Below are 19,619 nucleotides of genomic sequence, written 5' to 3'. Positions count from 1 at the left end.
CAAAATTGAACTTCAAAGACTGGCAGAAACCAGTACAGGTGGTCCCGGTGGTGATCGGCACATTGGGTGCCGTGCCAAAAGATCTCAGCCGGCATTTGGAAACAATAGACATTGACAAAATTACGATCTGCCAACTGCAAAAGGCCACCCTATTGGGATCTGCGCGCATCATCCGAAAATACATCACATAGTCCTAGACACTTGGAAAGTGTTCGACTTGTGATTTTGTGATACGAAATCCAGCATATCTATCTTGTTTGCTGTGTCATACAATAAAATAATAATAAACTTTATTTATACCCCCCCACCATCTCCCCGCGGGGACTCAGGGCGGCTCACATGGGGCAAAGCCCGATCTGCATAATTTACAAAAACAACAGCATAAATACATTACACAGTATACAAAAGATAAATCACAATAAGGCAATAAAATGAGTTAATACAACAGTAATATCAACCAACCACCAAGTACAATTCAGTCGACTTCATAGATGGGGGAACTGCAGCAGCAATATAAATATAGCATCATCGGATTAAAATACCCAAATAAAAGGGACCTAATAAAATTCAGGATAGAATTATAATGTTGACTGAGGCTGCTCATCCAGTAACTGTCTCACCAAAGGCCAGCCTAAACATCCAAGTCTTCAGTTTCTTGAAGGAGGATAGAGAGGGAGCCAACCTAATCTCCCTAGGGAGGGTGTTCCAGAGCTGGGGGGGGGGCATAGCCAAAAAGGCCCTCTCTCGTCCCCACCAGTCGAAACTCTGAGAAAGATGGAAGCGAGAGCGCCCCCCCTGAGGATCTTAGAGATTGTGTAGGTTCATAGAGGACGACAGGTCATGTAGATAGGCAGGTCCTGAGCCGTTTAGAGCTTTATAGGTAATAACCTGCACCTTGAATTAGGCTCGGAATATTATCGGCAGCCAGTGAAGCTGCTTAAACGGGGGTTGACTGCTCCCTGTAAGCAGCTCCAGATAGTAACCTAGCTGCCGAACGTTGTACCAACTGCAATTTCCGGACCGTCTTCAAGGGCAGCCCCACGTAGAGTGCGTTACAGTAATCCATCCTTGAGGTAACTAGAGCGTGGACCACCGTGGTCAAGTCAGACTTCTCAAGGTATGGTCGCAGTTGGTGCACTAGTTTTAATTGTGCAAAGGCCCTCCTGGCCACCACTGACACCTGGGCATCAAGTGACAGCAATGAATCCAGAAAGATCCCTAAACTGCGGACCTGTGCCTTCAGGGGGAGTGTGACCCTGTCAAGCACAGGTAGCCACCCTATGCCCCGATCGGTCGAACGACTGACCTGGAGGACTTCTGTCTTATCAGGATTAAGCTTCAACTTGTCCTCATCCAACCCATCATAGCGGCCAGACACTGGTCTAGAATCCGAGGGACTTCCTTGGAGGTAGGTGGAAAGGAGTAGTGGAGTTGAGTGTCATCTGCGTAGCAATGGCACTGAACTCTAAAACCCCGGATGACCTCTCCCATGGGGGAAAGAATAGAACCTTGCAGGACCCCACAGGTCAAAGGCCAGGGGTCCGAGCAGGTATCCCCCAGCTTCATCAGCTGGGTGCGACCCTCCAAGAAGGAATGGAGCCACTGTAGTGCAGTGCCCCCAATCCCCATTCCCGAGAGCTGCCCCAGAAGGATACCATGGTTGATGGTATCGAAAGCCACTGAGATGTCTAAAAGAATCAAATCCCTGTGTCAAATTCTCCCTGTTCACATGGCAGCCCCAACTGCAAGAGGTGTGAGATAGCTACACAAATTTACAAAGAATCAAAACCATTAGAGTAAAACTGAAAAGTGGAGGGACAACTGTATATATAGACTAATTTTGACAGTTTCCTCTTTTGAAGCAGAAATCTTCTAAAACCATAGTTTCTCTCTAATGCAGAGTAGCAGATGCAAATCTATTCTGTTTGTGCGGCAGCCAGATTGATAACTGGGGCGGCATACTCCTCTGTTACGCCAGCTCCACTGGCTGCCTATATGCTACTAAACCCAATTCAAACTGCTGGTTTTGACCTATGAAACCCTAAACGGTTCTGGTCCAACTTACCTGTTCAAACATATCTCCTCCTATGAGCCATCAAGAACTTTAAGATCGTCCAGGGAGGCCCTGCTCTCAGTCCCACCTGCCTCGCAAACACGGCTGGTGGGAACGAGGGACAGGGCCTTCTCAATGATGGCTCCTCGGCTATGGAACACCCTCCCTAGCAATATTTGGCAGGCCCCGTCTCTTTTGGGCTTGAGGAAGAACTTAGAAACATGGTTGTGTGCGCAAGCATTTAATGAATAAGCTCTATGACTCGACATGGCCCGAATTAAGGTTTACACACAAGGTTCCTGGATGAATGGATTTAAGTATATATGTTTTAAACTTGTATACTGTTTTTATTAAGTAACGCTTAACTGTTTTAAATGTGTTATGTTTTATTTTATTAAACTTTGTTATTGGCATTGAATTTTGCCAGATTTTGTAAGCCGCCTTGAGTCCCCTCGGGTGAGAAAGGCGGGGTAGAAATGCTGCAAATAAAATAAATAAATAAATAATGTTTTCTGCAGGACACCTTGGAAGAAATGCTGTTTCTCTGGTGATGGAGAGTATATTGTTGCAGGTTCAGCGCGCCAACATGCTTTATACATCTGGGAGAAAAGTATTGGAAACCTAGTGAAAATTCTTCATGGCACTAGGGGGGAGTTGCTGCTAGATGTAGCAGTAAGTGGTTATCTTTTCAGGGGATTAATTTTGTCACGACAGTTCACCTATTTGTTTTTAATGTTCCCACTCAATGCAATCTTTGTCTTTTAGTGGCATCCTGTCCGACCTATAATCGCTTCAATTTCCAGTGGCGTTGTATCCATTTGGGCTCAAAATCAAGTGGTAGGTGGAAGCACTGATAAGTTTTTACATTTCATAGTGTCGTAGTAGTTTCATACTCTGTTCTGAACCATCCATACCATTTGCATATGATAGGTGGTGTGGAATCAGAGTCTTTGCTGAAATATTCTTCAGAGAGATCTGAATAATTCCAGAACTCTTGGAAAAGGAACTGTTTGTAGCCGGAGGGCTCAGGCTCCCTTTTGCTGCTGAGATAATAAAATAATGAAAAGAATGAAAGTGATCCTGCTGTGAATTTACACTACACAACTAAGTGGCCTACTTATTTAGCAGGCCTTGTGACTAAAGGAGGGTTAGTCTTGTGATAGTACACGTGGTTTGTGGCCCTTTGGGACATAGCTAAGTTGTTTCACAGCTGTGGATTGTCATGGCAATTAAATGTTCTTTGGGTTTGTGGTTTAGGAAAACTGGAGTGCCTTTGCACCTGATTTTAAAGAACTGGATGAAAACGTTGAGTATGAAGAACGGGAGTCTGAATTTGACATAGAGGATGAAGATAAGAGTGAGCCGGAGCAGACAGGTAAAGAATGCATTGATCTGAAAACTTGAGCTGCCAAGAGTTAAACATCCTTTAACTTTCTAGAAAACCCACAACTTAAATTACTGTCACCCTGCCTTCAGAGCTTGAACTTAGCAATTTTATTATCTTGTGCAAATAAGAGTGCCACATAAGATTAATACAAAAGTAGTAGTCATGAAAACATCACCCCATTGTATGCGCATGCATAGATAGTAATAGGTGAAGTGCTTTCTGGTTTTGATGCAACAGTATTTTCTGTATCATGATGAGGTTGGGAGTAGTTTATACCAGGGCTTCTTTCTTAAACATTTTATACTCTGGACCCCTTTCCTCGCATGAAATTTGTATGTGACCTTGGGTATATCTATCTTCTATATATATATAAATGAGTGATGGCATCACGGCGACCCACAAAACAACAAAACTACAGGCCCCCCAACCTCGAAATTTGACAACACAACCTATCATCCATGCCTCTAGGTTGATACAACAAAAATAAAAGAAAAATAAAGTCCTAATTAGAGGGAGAGCAATAATTGTTTTTATCCAATTGCTGCCAGTTTAGAGGGCTAATCTCTGCCCACTTGGTCTCCTAGCAACCAACTCAGCCAAGGGACAGCCAGGGTTCAGTTAGGGGATAGGCAGATTTAGAACTCACTTAGGCTTCTTCCACAGATTATTTAATTTGCACTGGATTATATGGCAGTGTAGACTCAAGGCCCTTCCACACAGCTATATAACCCATTTATAATCTTATATTATCTGCTTTGCACTGGATTATCTTGACTCCACACTACCATATAATCCACTTCAGTGTGCATTTTATACAGCTGTGAAGAAGGGGCCTCATATTATCCAACATAAACAGGCCGGCAGGATAAGTGAATATGTTGGATAATAAGAAGGGATTCAAGAAAAACCGATTAAACATCAAATTAGGTAATCGTTATACAAATTAAGCACCAAAACATCATATTATACAACAAATTTGACAGAAAAAGTAGTTCCATGTGCAGTAATGCTATGTAGTAATTACAGTAGAGTTTCGCTTATCCAACATTCTGGATTATCCAACGCATTTTTGGAATCAATGTTTTCAATATATCGTGATATTTTGGTGCTAAATTCATAAATACAGTAATTACTACATAGCATTACTGCGTATAGAACTACTTTTTCTGCCAAATTTGTTGTCTAACATGATGTTTTGGTGCTTCATTTGTAAAATCATAACCTAATTTGATGTTTAATAGGCTTTTCCTTAATGCCTCCTTATTATCCAACATATTCGCTTATCCGACATTCTGCCAGCCCATTTATGTTGAATAACATACTGTACTGTATTTACAAATTTACCACTAAAATATCACAATGAATTTAAAACACTGATTACAAAAACATTGATTATGAAAAGGCAGGCTGCGTTGGATAATCCAGAACATTGTATAAGCGAATGTTGGATAAGTGAGATTCTACTTTAATATGAAATAATTACTGGGATAGAATAATGCAGAACAATATAATCTCTAAAACCAGGACAGTAAATAAAGACCAACAGTCTGAAAGCAGGGAAATTGGAAATTCCACAAAGGAAACAATCAGGGCCAGCTAACACCTCCCAAGAAAGGATTCTTCCAGAAAGGAAGCTGAGAAGGGAATGAAGCACTGTGTATTACCAAAGTCATTATTATTACTATCATTACTATCATTACTATTATTATTATTATTATTATTATTATTATTATTATTATTATTATGTTGCGGTCAACCGTGAAAATGAATACAATCTGGCTCCAAGTATTCAAAAACACTAAAATCAGAATATATAAAAATTAATGTGGTATAATAAAACTGAACAATACAATCTCTAAAATCAGAACACTAAATAAAGAACAACACTCTGAAAACAGGGGAATTCTACACAGGAAACAATCAGGGCCAGCTAACACCTCCCAACAAAGTATTTCCATCATCAAAGTCTGGCAAATCCTCTGTTTTCTCAAGGCCACAGATAGTAGAAACACATAAAATATCACAAACAACACCACTCTGAAAACAAGGGAATTCCAGACAGGAAACAATCAGGGCCAGCTAACACCTCCCAACAAAAAATTCACTCAGGGAGGAAACAGCCAGGCTTTAAAGCTGCAAGGCCATTACATCCTAATCATTTTTCCTAATTGCAGCATTCATACTTGCTACAGACAAAAAAAACCAATCAGAAATATTGTATATTCACAACCTTTAGGAAATAATATCCCCTGATGGCACAGCGTGTTAAAGTGCTGGGCTGCCGAACTTCTGGACCGAAAGGCCGCAGGTTTGAATTGGGGGAGCGGAGAGAGCCCCCACTGTTAGCCCCAGCTTCTGCCAACCCAGAAGTTCAAAAACATGCAAATGTGAGTGCATCAATAGGTACTGCTCCGGCGGGAAGGTACCGCCGCTCCATGCAGTCATCCCACATGACCTTGGAGGAGTCTACGGACAACGCTGGCTCTTCGGCTTAGAAATGGAGATGAGCACCAACCCCCTGAGTCAGACATGACTGGACTTAATGTCAGGGGAAAACTTTTACCCTTTACCTTAACTACCACCAATTCCTCAATACTTTATTTCCCATATCACCATACTTCGCCACAGCAATGCGTTGCCGGGCACAGCTGGTATGTATATAAAATAGGTTTACAAATCAAACATTTACTGATAATAAATCAGCTTGCCAAACAGTTTGATTTTCCTTTTTATGAAGTTCAGCTGAAACATCTTCTGCAGAGTTTGTTGCAAACACTGCACAACAAATTTGTGTAAATGTCAAAAATAACCACTAGATGACCCTCAGAAAAAAAATTCTGGACTCCAACATTGAACTCTAATAGATCATATTTTGGGGTCAGGACCCAAAGTTTAAGAAACTGGTTTACACTAAGGTTATGGGATATAGATAAGTATAAGTATCTAGTAGTTAGCCACTTTTGGTTAATTGACACAGATTGGTTTTGCTGTTTTATTTTACTATATTATACCATTGTATATAATGGGACTTGAGCATCCACAGTTAATGGTACCCAGGGGACAGGGAGTCCTGGAACCAAGCTCCAGCAGATATGAAGAGTCCGCTGCACTCACTTATCTGAGAATGAGCCCTATTGACTTCGTATTTGAACAGACCAGTATATTACTACTCTGTCTGTGGCATTGAGAGTAACAAGAGCAATATTGCTGAGAACATCTGCAAAGAAAATACATAAAATAAAGCCACCATAGGTTTCTTTTGATTCTTAAACTATCTAATGAACTTGCTTGGGGATGATCTAAAATAATTATAGAATAGCAAACATTTCTCTTGTAAAACATTTACATAAGAAATTGGAAATAAGAATAGTGTATTTTTAATAATAATAATAATAATAATAATAATAATAATAATAATAATAATAACTACAACAACAACAACAAGAAGAACAAAAACAACAACAAATGTATATCCCTCCACCATCTCCCAGAGGAATTTAGAGTGGCTTACAAGACAGCACATATTAGTACTGTAACACATAAAATACAAGTCAAATATATCAACATTAGTAACAACACAATATCAAAACATAAACACTCACAAAAGTAAAACCTAACTCAATTTAAGTAAGATAGTCAATATGAACACAGTGATAGCAATTTTAAAAAGACAATACTAAATACCAAGTGACCATGAAAACGCAATGATAGCAATTAAAATGACTACTAAATTCTAGTTGACAAAATGACAAGAGTCAGGTGTTTTGGTAGCAGATGTTTTAGGCATTGTCAAAGGACTTTTTAAAAGCCATGTTTTCAGCTCCTTCTGAAAACATTGCAGAATAGGGGCTTGTCTAATTTCCCTGGAGAGGGCATTCCAAAGCCAGGGGGCCACCACTGAGAAGGCCCACTCCCTCATCCCCACCAACCAACAAACCAATGTATTTTTAATTTTGTACATCAGTTTTTCCTTAACTCCCTCTTTCATTTTGTTGTCGAGGAGTTTGGCTGAAACTTGCTAGTGAGCTCTCTCTGTACTTTGCAATTCGTCATTTTAAATCTCTTTGTTTTGCAGGTGCTGATGCGGCAGAGGATGAAGAAGTGGATGTAACCAGTGTAGATCCCATTGCTGCTTTTTGTAGCAGGTAAAAGTTGTGGAGCGATTGTTAAAGGCCTGTAAAGAACTTGTGGATAATTAGTTTTATGGACCTTGATAGGCTAACAGCAAAATCCTTTATTTTTATTGGGAGCCATGTTCTAGCATGTTAAGAGACACTTGCTCTCACGTAAGTGTAGTTTGGATTATGGCTTAAATCTGTATGCAGTTTTAATATGAGTAAGACTGCAGGCGCTCTCCTGCAGTATGCAAAGACAGTCTGGCTTGGATTATATCCTATTAATGCTCAGGAAGTGAGGGACTCATTATTTAAACTGAATTGCATATATTGTATTTGGTTGAGCTAAGTGAGATGCTTCCTAGTTTCTGTCCTGTCTCCCTCAGAAATCACATTTACTAAAAAGCTGTGCATTTTAATTGTTCTGGCAGGCATTTTTTGTTTTGTTTTCAGTGATTAAAAGTTCTTCTTTCTCCTGCTAAAAAGACCAGAAATTATCTGAGAGGACTCTCAGAATCACATGGAGAGGTGGCCATGCTCTTTGGACAGTTCTTGGGTTTTCCGTCATACTCTTTGATTATGAGACCCTCAGCTGATACTTCTTTATTTGCCAAGGCAAATTAGATAGACCATGGAGTTAGTAGTCAATTCCTCTTGACAATGCTAAAATGAGATAGGGGTGAATAAGTAGACCAAAGCTCTTGCACTTATGACTGCTGTCAGTCTTGATTTTCTGTCATTTTCCTGCTTTAGCTGCAACATCTGAGGTGGCTGTTTGGTTCCATCTGTGGTTAAAACACTGAAGTGTCATTGCTAAGTCTGAGGCTACTGTATCCACTAGGCATGTGCGATCAGTAAAAAAAAATTCAAAAGTCATTACAGAAGGGGGGCGGGCGCTGGCGCTTCATTTCTAAAGTGTTTCTAAATTATCATTAGTGAAAATTTCATTACTAAACGAAAGTAACAAATGTTACTTTTTCATTATAGTAATTGCACATAGGAAGTATAATTGGATAAACTTCAGGGGCACTTATCTTCCTCAATTTTACAGCCATTGAAGTGAAACTTGCGACATTTACCACTGCTAGCCCACCAAATTTCAAAACATTTCACTTATCCATGAATTTTGAGGGAATTTTCAAAGTTTTTATAAACAAGATTTTTAATAATAAAGAAAATATGTTCCTAGTTTGAAAGTGTTGTTTCCTGTTTAATGGTGTAGTCCTTGTTCTACTCCAAAAGCTTCGTTTGTGTAGCACAAACTATGTTTAATTGGTTGAGACACGGTGATGAGATATTTATTGAAAAACTATTGTACTGTAGCACGATGTCCCTCCCGCAAAGACAAAGTTTTTGCAGTTTGATAAACTTTCCCCATGTTTTTGTGATAGAACAAATTAGGAAATGACATTTATTACCAGGAACAGAAGCCATAGTGTAGAATATTAACCACAAATTTATTGGAATTCTGGATGGCTATGGAGGAGCCTATCCTGATTTGGGCTCTCTGATGCTGATGCATTCTGGGAAATGTAATTTAGTGATCCGACCTGCGACGCTTTATGATTTTTTTTTTTTTGCACAAGCCTGGTATCTACCCTTCTTTCTCATATAACATGTTCTTTGGCAACACTTGACAGTATGTTTGTAGAGACAACAGATAAGAAAGCCAGATCAGCATGGCCAAGGAGAATGAAAAACATTAATGCTCAGTCCTTTTATCCCTTTCATTCCCATTTCAGGGGTCAGGAAAGTAGGCGATCCAATACTGTGAATAGGCCAATTGAGAGAGCAATAGAGCACAAGGGCATAGACCAGTTAAAATATTTATGGAAGTGCCTTGTGCTGCTTCAGAAAGCATTAATATTTTGTCTCCACAGCCTAGTTAATTGCATCCAAAATTAGTTTCTCCATTGCAAGTTTTGCTTTAAGATAGTCATTTTTTTATACTACAATGTTCACAGGAGTATTTGTGGGGATAGAATCAAGGCTGTTTCCCAGTGTCCAAACCAGAAAACACATGTGCAAGTCTTTGGAATAGCTGTTAATCCTCCTTATTTCCTAAATAAATGAAATGGAAATGCACACATGCAACAATTGCAATTGTTTAGACAATTTTTGTCCTTGCTTTTTTTTGTCCACAAAAATGCAAAACTGTTTAGTACATTAATTACAACCCTTCAGCTAACAGTGTCGTAAAATTGATAATGGGCCTAGTATTGTATGACTTCTGTTACAAAATGTGATTCTGGGTGTCAGGACCCAGGCTGCAGAGCACCAATAACCATGCACAGAGACCAGAATCTATCTAATATCTTTATTAAAGGAATATATAAAGTCAATAAAAACAAGTGAAGAATATAGTTCAGAAGTAGACCTTTCAGGAAAGGTCAAATATAGTCCAGGAAAACAATGTCCAATATGAGATATTAGAGTCCAAAGTTATAATCCAATAACCGAAACACACACTTTGCCAAGCAAAGTGTGGGGATATGACAAGGTCCTTTAGTCCAATGGAGCTTGACAACAAGGCTGGAGAGCAAAATAGATTCTTGGCAAACAAGGCTTGATTCAAGGCAACAAGAAGCAAGAGACGAGTGCAGGGTCCGTGGCGAGGTCCGTGGCAAGGTCCGGGGAAACAAGGCAGGGCTGGAACAAGAACAAGGTCCTGGAAACAAGGAACTGGAATAGCGAGTCCACACACGATTTCGCTCCCGAAGCTGACGAATTGACTCCGCAAGGATCCCCTTGCGGTTAAACACCTATATAGGATCTTGTTTTCCCGCCAAGGAACACTTTCCCTGGGGAACAAGAAGTGAAACCCATACTGTGTCCAGATGCATGACTCCTTAAGATTTCCCAAGGGAAACAGGCTTAATCAGCTAATTGTCTGGCAGCAATTCTGGCGCTTCTGCGATTCGCCTCCCTAGCGCCTCTATCTCGATTATAATTATCCCGGCGAGAAAACGGGGGAGATTTCTGCTCAAGGCTTGTTTGGCTGACTTCTTGTGGGCAAACATCTTGCAGGTGCAAGGGCTCCAATTCTGGCTGAAACGGTGGGAAACCCAAGTTGTCCTCTTCATCTGCCACAATAGTACTAGGAACGGGACTACATGGCCCATGAGTCATCACACTGGGAGACTAAAATATTCTGTCATTCTCACTATGGTTAATATATGTATGTACTTTTATTTCTGGTAATTGTAGGCCACCTCATATGCAACATTTTTTGGTATACAAATCAAAATGTTTGTGGATTTGAAACACATATAGAAGAAAAGTTACTAATTGGACTATAGTCCTCAAAATCATGCAGCCAACATGGCCACTGACTGAATGATGTAGTTAAATAGCTTATTTAATATTTGTACCCAAGAAAAATATTTCCCCAAGACCTAGACATATTTATAAAGTTTTATATTGTACAGGAACCCCAGGAAACATTCCTGACTGCAAGTATGTACACTCAGTTGAATGTACACTCAGCAACAAACCTGGATTGCTGTCTTTGTAATGTGTGAATTCATTGTATAGAGCAGCTTGCCAGATGTATAATTGCTAGATGTTTTTGACTGCAATTTCTCTCATCTCCAGTTGACATGGGATGATGGGTTTGTACTCTAGCACATCTAGAAAGTAGTAGGAGATTAACTTTTATATAGTGAACCCAAGAGATTTAATTCCTAGGTTTATACTGATGTTTGTTCTGGATGAAGTAAGAACAAATGAAAAAAAAACTACTGTAGTCCAAGTTCTGTATAGTTAATAGGAACAAAGTATTTTTTTTTTCTGACAGTGATGAAGAGCTGGAAGATTCCAAAGCTTTGTTGTACTTGCCCATTGCTCCTGAAGTGGAAGATCCTGAAGAAAACCCATATGGCCCCCCACCAGATGCAGTCCAGACTGCCTTGCCTGATGAAGGGATCGGCTGTGACAAGAAGAGGCAGTCCTTGTCTGATGGACCTCAGCCACCTAAGAAGAAACCCAAAACAACCAACATAGAACTGCAAGGAGTTCCCAGTGATGGTGAGTGAAAATTGCTAGCTAAAAACAGTCATAGCTATCAAAAATACTGCTTAAAATGTTTTGTCAGAAATTGCTTGAAGCATCTGGATCAAATGTAGTTTTAGTCTAGGTTGTATAGCAGGTTTATTCTTTTCTTTATGCACAACAAACTACCACTCAAGAACATGACAGTTGACACATGTCTCATTGTTCTTCTTGTGGTCCATTTTTATTCTTACAAAGGAAGCAAGGTAAGTTTCTCCTTTCATATAGTATGGGCTTCAAAGAGCAGTAAAGTAGGCAAGGACTATGAATATGCTGGTCTTTTAAGATATAAACTAGATCTGTGTACTTCCTCTTACAAATGTTCCTTACAGAGGTCCATCCACTGCTGGGTGTGAAGGGAGATGGTAAATCCAAGAAGAAGCAAGCAGGCAGGCCTAAAGGATCAAAAGGTAAAGAGAAAGATTCTCCATTTAAACCGAAACTCTACAAAGGGGACAGAGGTTCTTTACCTCTGGAAGGAGCAGCGAAGGGTAAAGTGCAGGCGGAGCTGGGACAGCCTTTGCCAGGTAAGGACCCAGCGTGAGCGTCTGCTTGCTTGGTGACCTTGCTTCATGCAAACATGGCATAGTCATAGCACTTTAGCTTCCAGTTGGCATTTGCTTGCTAAATGTTTAGCTGCTCAGCTCTCAAGGATGGACAAAATTTCACTTCTCAGAATATAACCTTTACCCCTATTTTCACAAATATGGGTGCTTACAATTGACCTAGAAATGAAGAATGTGGCAATTGTTAAAATGTCATATAACATCAAAGAGAAAGAAGCTGCTAATTCTTTGCACTCACAACACTCAAACCTGTTAAGTTAAATTTTGAATCAAAAAGAGAAAAGGGATGAGGAGCATGTGTGCACACACATTTTCTTGCAACTTCGTTCTGAATTCGTCAAACTCCTAAAACATAAAAGAAAGGAGGAAGCAGCTATCTGTCCCACAGTCTGGGGACTGGTTGCATTTCATGGCCTATGAAAGTATAGTTAGATGTCCATGCATGTATTGGCATTTAGTTGCAGAAAATAAAAACATCACTAAGCGCAAGAATAGAACCTGACTTGGGGCTTTTTCTGAGCAGCTCACATGAGGTTCTATGCCTTGATTTTTAGTAGCTGGGATAATCAAGAACCAGGAGCCTCATCTGTCTCTAGTATTCTTGTATTTTGGTTCTCTTACAAGCAAGTGATTCTAGATAGGATTGAGTGGTACACAGTGCTGCACCTAATCTCACACCTTATATGTTTTTACTATAAAAAAAACTTCAAATGAGTTCAGTGTGCATGTTCTCAGAGAAATGGGTATAGAATTTCAGCAGAGAGGCCTCGGATAGAGTGCGGGCAAAAATATATCATTCACCAGCTACTGGCCCTGTTCTTCATATTTTCTACAACTTCTGTACGGAGATTGCACAGAACTGCTCTGCCCTCCTCAGAGATCTTCACAGTATGTTACACTGCCCTTGCAGCTACTATAATGGCAGACATATTGCTAGCATTTCAGAGTTAATCTTTAACTAAATTTGCATATTGAGTATACATGTTCTCCTGATCAAATGGCAACATGTTATGTCAGAAAAATCTTTCCGCTGTGTCATCTGAACTACAGTGCTCCCTCGTTAATCTGCGGTTCGGGTACCGCGGATTCGCTGTATCGCGGATTTTTCCATCCGGCCCGCCCTCCCCTTGCAGGCACAAAAGGGTCCAGTTTGAGGCACGTGACCCGGCCCGCGCTTCCTCCTCAATCGCTTGCAGGCAGCACCAGTAGGCCCTGCCTGCACCTCGTCGCCTCAGGAACAACAAGGAATACAGAACAGTACGTTTAAAGAGGAAGAGAGGGAGGGAGACTATATTTATTGAAATAAATATAGTGCCGCTATTTTGCGGTTTTCCACTTTTTGCGGGCAGGCCTTGAACCTAGTGTTATGATTGAGCCTCATGGCTCTGTTACTGACAGACGTGGGCGTAAGACTCCTCGGGAGTCAGATACTCTCGAGGAGCGAGAGAGAAAAAGACTGCGAGACATATTTGCAGCACCATCTGACGAAGAATCTTTCGAAGGGTTTACGGAGAGAATGGAGGAGGGGCTGGTTAGCTCAGAGGAGGATGAGATGGATTGGACTCGGGTAAGGGAGGAATTGGGGGCCACTGGCCATGATGGGGCAGAAGATGAATGGGGACCTTCAGGATTAGACCCATGGCTTAGCTGGAGGGATGGGACGGGATCCACAGCTGGAGATGCTGTTGGGCGTAGTCAGAGGTGTTCCAGCTCTGACGAGGAAAGTGATGAGGAAACGCCCGGGTTAAGGAGGACAGCTGACAGTGATGAAGATTTGTAACTGGCATAAAATGGGGCTTGGGAGCAATTGCAAATTGCGTCGGGCAAGGTAATCTGGGCAAACGCTTGGGATCCGTGTGTGTGTGTGGGACGCTTCCCTGAAGACTTGTGTGCTTTCCTGTGCTGAGACGTAAGTTGATTGGAATCCAAGGTCAGACGGCGGGAGGGATTGTGTGGGCATTTGTTTGTGCAAACCTGTGCTTACTCTTATTAGCTTGACCTTCCGTCGTCTTTCTGACGGACGCCATCTCCTGCTTTGAGAACCCGGACTGAACTGACCACGGCTTGTCTTCCCCCCTTCTTGGACTTGGAAAAACTACAAACGTCTGCTTCTGGCTTTGATCTACGGAACGGAACTGGTCTACTCTACTTCTACAATCCTTGGCTGAATTGTTCGTGTTGGAGATCCTGTCTACTGTGTGTGTGTGGGAGCGACGCAAGTTACTCTAAGCACAGTGCTGGCAGCAGAGAGGAATCTGCTGCCAATTAGTTGCATTCTTTGTATCTTTTGTTCCTTGGCTTTCGTTCTGTTAATACCTAGGCTGAAGCAAGCAGTTTGTTTTTACCCGGATTAAACTCCGGTTTAATCCGGTTTATCTTTTGAACATTTACTTTTGTCCCTTTTTGCTCCTAAAGGCAAAAACTGCCTGGCCCTTGTGTTCTTACGGGCATTTTTGAGTTCTGTAATCTAATAAACTCTGTTACTTTGAATCTTGTGGCGTTCTGTCCTTGACAGATTGCCCGACGCCCATAAAAAGTTTATTGCAGCAATAAACCCGTCAGGAAGACGATGGATGAGTTAAGAGCCAAAGTAGACCAATTGCAAACGGCCTTTACCGTAAGCCAAACAGCTTTTGCTGTGAAAGGACATGTTTTGACTCCTGAACGCTTTGACGGAACCAGGTGCAAGTTGCCAACCTTTTTGGCACAAGTGGAGCTTTATTTTTCTCAGCTCAGTGTTCATGCTTTTCCTACTGACACTAGTAAGGTGGCTTTTATTTTGAGTTTGTTGACCGGTCCCGCAGGACAATGGGCCACTAATTTAATTTTGGGAAATGACCCAGTCAAGGACAATTTGAATAATTTCAAAAAGTTGTTAACTGATACTTTTGGGGATCCTCTCCGCACGGAGAACGCTGGGTGGGCTCTGTATCGGTTGAAACAGGGAAAGGGGACTGTTTTGGATTACTTAAATAAGTTTAACCTGTATCGCCACCAGCTGGATTGGGGGGAAAATGCATTCATGCTTTTATTTACTGCCGGGTTAAGTGATATGCTCCAGGATGAATTAGCACGCTTGGAGCCGGCTGAAAGCTGGGACGCCTTAGTAGCTAAGGTGCTGCGTTTAGACGCAAGGTTCGAGGCTCGTAAACACTCAAAAGCAATGTGTGCGCCACCCATGCATGTAACCAGGGCACCTGTGGTGATGGGGGAAGAGCCCATGGAGCTTGGGGTCTTTAAAAAACTGTCTACAGAGGAAAAGAGCCGTAGGAGGCAGCTGGGCTTGTGTTTGTACTGTGGGAATGCTGGGCATTTTGCCAAAAATTGTAATGTGAAACCTTCCCAGCTTTCGGGAAAAGGCCAGCCCTAGTGCGACGTGAGTCCAACGCACTAGGGCTCCTCAAGCAGTCAACTGAGGGGAGGAAGCATGTTTTCGTACCCATTACATTATCTGTTGGGGGTAGGGAACTTGTTTCTACTCTAGCACTGCTGGACTCAGGAGCTACGGTCTCCTATGTAGATATTGAGTTTGCTAAGAAGCATGGCATTCCTAGAGTGCGCAAGGCATGCGACGTGTGGGTGGAGGGAGCAGATGGGAGACTGCTGGAGACTGGGGTGGTTAACCAGGAAACCTCAGCAGTAACGTGGGAGGTGCAGGGAGTAACGGGAACGTTTGTGTGGGATATTACGAGCTTGCCTAGATATGATGTGATCCTGGGGATGGATTGGCTAGCTGTAGTAAACCCACAAGTGGATTGGGCAACACGTAAAGTGATCTTAAAGAGGCAGGATTGTTGCACTCTAAACGTTACTCATGCTGATATGGAGGGAGTGCCTGCTGAGTATGGGGAGTTCTCTGATGTATTTTGTAAAAGAGAAGCGGACAAATTACCACCGCACAGGCCATATGATTGCGCCATCAAGTTGGCAGAAGGTGCGAAACTGCCAGCAGGGAGGCTGTATGCCTTGACTGTACCGGAAAGGCAAGCTTTGCGGGAGTTTTTAGATGAAAATTTAGCCAAGGGGTTTATTCGCCCATCTAGTTCTCCAACTGCGGCACCAGTATTCTTTGTAGCCAAAAAGACTGGGGAACTTAGGCTGGTCTGCGACTATCGGATCCTAAACAAATACACCATTCGGGATAGGTACCCGCTCCCTTTAATCTCGGAACTGTTATCAAGGGTGCAAGGGGCTAAGGTCTTTACCAAGCTTGACCTGCGGGGGGCCTATAACTTAATCCGTATACGGGAAGGGGATGAATGGAAGACGGCATTTAACACGTGTTTCGGATGCCACGAGTTCCGAGTCATGCCTTTTGGGCTTTGTAATGCTCCTGCGGTCTTCCAGAGGTTCATGAACGATGTGTTCAGGGACTTAATTGACCAATTTTTAGTGATTTATTTGGATGATATCTTGATTTTTTCTAAGGACGAGAAAGAACATCGTCAACATGTCAAGCAGGTTCTGCACCGACTGCGGGCTAATGGGCTTTTCGCCAAGGCTTCCAAATGCGTCTTTCATGTGCCTGAAGTGGAGTTCCTAGGTCATGTAGTGTCAGGTAGGGAACTTAAAATGGACCCACATAAGGTTGACGCCGTCAACTCATGGCAGGAGCTGAAAACTAAGAAGGATGTACAAAGGTTCTTAGGTTTTGCTAATTACTACCGGGAGTTTATTCCGAATTTTGCAAAGCTCACGGTACCTTTGACGCAGCTTCTGCGCAAGAAACAGCCATTTGTGTGGGGGCGGGAAGCTCACGAGGCGTTTCTACAACTTAAGTCTAGTTTTCAATCGGACAACATACTAACCCATCCTGATGTTGACAAACCGTTCGTAGTAGAAGCGGACGCTTCTAGCTACGCGTTGGGGGCTGTATTGTCTCAGAAGGATTCCTCAGGGACCTTGCGTCCCTGTGGATTTTACTCGCGGCAACTAACACCCTTCGAGCAGAACTATACCATATGGGAGAAGGAGTTGTTGGCGATTAAGGTGGCGTTTGAGGTGTGGCGGCACTGGCTTGAAGGGGCACGGCACCAGATCGTGGTCAGATCTGATCACAAGAACTTAGAGCACTTGCAAACAGCAAAGAAGTTAAACCAGCGTCAAATCCGATGGGCTTTGTTTTTCTCCAGGTTTAACTTCAAGGTGCAGTTCGTAGAGGGGAAGGCAAACTTGCGGGCCGATGCTTTATCCCGCAAGCCGGAGTTTAAGACCAATGAGCAGGTTGTATGTCAGACCATCTTGCCTACTGCCTCTCTGTGTGTTGTAGATAATGAGCTCGGGTTACATGACCAGATCCTTGAGGCTCAGAGGGATGATGTGTGGACACAGGAGCAACTGATGCTGCTCTCAGCAGGTAACCGTACCATACTGCCGCATCTACAAGATCAAGACGGAGTATTGGTACGCAGGGGGCAGGTCTACGTACCAGTGGGGGCCCTCAGGTTGGAGGTGATTAGAGCCCACCATGACGAACCCATGGCTGGGCACTTTGGCAGATTCAAGACCGTGCAGCTCATTACCAGGAGCTATTGGTGGCCAAAGATGCGGCAAGATATTCTGCGCTTTTGCGACAGCTGCGCCGTTTGCCAGCAGAGTAAGACGCCTGTTGGGCGCCCTAGAGGGTTGTTGTCGTCTTTACCTGTTCCGGACAGGCCATGGCAAATCATTTCCATGGATTTCATTTCAGATTTGCCTAAGTCTGGGGGTTATACTTGTATTTGGGTGGTGGTGGATTTATTTAGTAAACTGGCTCATTTTATTCCTTGTTCAACCATTCCGGCGGCCCCTACGTTGGCCTTACTATTTACTAAGCACATCTATCGTTTGCACGGAGCACCCGAGGTGATTATTTCAGATAGGGCTCCGCAATTTGTGTCACGCTTTTGGAAACATTTCCATGAGTGCTTGGGGACTAAGTTAAACGTTTCTTCAGCCTTTCATCCGCAAACGGATGGACAGTCGGAACGGGTTAATGGGCTCTTAGAGCAATATCTGCGTTGTTTCTGTTTAGATCAACCCACGGCTTGGGTGAAGTGGCTACCGGTGGCGGAATTTGCTTACAACAATGCGGTGCACACATCTAGTCAGCATACGCCGTTTGAGCTAACTTATGGTTTTCACCCACGGGGAGGTGTGGCGCCGTCGACCAATGTGGTCTCTTCGGACCCTGTGTACCGCTCTACGGAAATGGCTGCATTGCATGATGTTGCCCGTCGCTTACTGCTGGAAGCTAAGGCAACGCAGAAGACTCAGGCTGACCGCCACAGGCAGGCAGGGGAGGAGTTGGAAGAAGGGGATTTGGTGTGGTTATCTTCCAAACATATTAAACAGGCTGGGGGAAAGTTTGCGCCTCGGTATTTGGGTCCCTTTCCTATCGTTAAAAAGATTTCTTCCGTTGCGTTTCGTTTGCGTTTACCGTCTAGTTTAAAGGTCCATCCAGTCTTTCATCGTTCGCTGTTGAAACTTGATACCTCTAGTCGTCGTGGTGCTATAGCGGAGGGTATCACTGCCACTTCTCCGCCATCGGGGGAGGAGGCCTTTGTGAGAGGGGATAGTGTTATGATTGAGCCTCATGGCTCTGTTACTGACAGACGTGGGCGTAAGACTCCTCGGGAGTCAGATACTCTCGAGGAGCGAGAGAGAAAAAGACTGCGAGACATATTTGCAGCACCATCTGACGAAGAATCTTTCGAAGGGTTTACGGAGAGAATGGAGGAGGGGCTGGTTAGCTCAGAGGAGGATGAGATGGATTGGACTCGGGTAAGGGAGGAATTGGGGGCCACTGGCCATGATGGGGCAGAAGATGAATGGGGACCTTCAGGATTAGACCCATGGCTTAGCTGGAGGGATGGGACGGGATCCACAGCTGGAGATGCTGTTGGGCGTAGTCAGAGGTGTTCCAGCTCTGACGAGGAAAGTGATGAGGAAACGCCCGGGTTAAGGAGGACAGCTGACAGTGATGAAGATTTGTAACTGGCATAAAATGGGGCTTGGGAGCAATTGCAAATTGCGTCGGGCAAGGTAATCTGGGCAAACGCTTGGGATCCGTGTGTGTGTGTGGGACGCTTCCCTGAAGACTTGTGTGCTTTCCTGTGCTGAGACGTAAGTTGATTGGAATCCAAGGTCAGACGGCGGGAGGGATTGTGTGGGCATTTGTTTGTGCAAACCTGTGCTTACTCTTATTAGCTTGACCTTCCGTCGTCTTTCTGACGGACGCCATCTCCTGCTTTGAGAACCCGGACTGAACTGACCACGGCTTGTCTTCCCCCCTTCTTGGACTTGGAAAAACTACAAACGTCTGCTTCTGGCTTTGATCTACGGAACGGAACTGGTCTACTCTACTTCTACAATCCTTGGCTGAATTGTTCGTGTTGGAGATCCTGTCTACTGTGTGTGTGTGGGAGCGACGCAAGTTACTCTAAGCACAGTGCTGGCAGCAGAGAGGA

The 19,619-nt window shown here is 43.1% G+C and overlaps 1 protein-coding gene across 5 annotated transcripts in view; it reads left to right on the top strand.

Annotated features, from left to right (window-relative positions):
* rbbp5 (RB binding protein 5, histone lysine methyltransferase complex subunit) overlaps positions 1-19,619 on the top strand; it is a 44,826-nt gene that overhangs the window by 19,264 nt on the left and 5,943 nt on the right. For 3 of the 5 annotated variants that reach the window (XM_016993259.2, XM_016993260.2, XM_008109622.3), the window contains exons 8-13: positions 2,572-2,725; positions 2,819-2,890; positions 3,311-3,428; positions 7,516-7,585; positions 11,352-11,581; positions 11,938-12,132. In XM_016993259.2, coding sequence (XP_016848748.1) covers positions 2,572-2,725; positions 2,819-2,890; positions 3,311-3,428; positions 7,516-7,585; positions 11,352-11,581; positions 11,938-12,132 — 839 coding nt within the window. The remainder of the gene's footprint in view (positions 1-2,571; positions 2,726-2,818; positions 2,891-3,310; positions 3,429-7,515; positions 7,586-11,351; positions 11,582-11,937; positions 12,133-19,619) is intronic. The other 2 variants (XM_008109621.3, XM_008109619.3) reach the window with 1 other exon arrangement.

The sequence above is a fragment of the Anolis carolinensis genome, chromosome 4 (assembly GCF_035594765.1).
Source record: "Anolis carolinensis isolate JA03-04 chromosome 4, rAnoCar3.1.pri, whole genome shotgun sequence".
NCBI classification, from domain to species: domain Eukaryota; kingdom Metazoa; phylum Chordata; class Lepidosauria; order Squamata; family Dactyloidae; genus Anolis; species Anolis carolinensis.
This window is presented reverse-complemented; position numbering and strand designations above follow the sequence as displayed.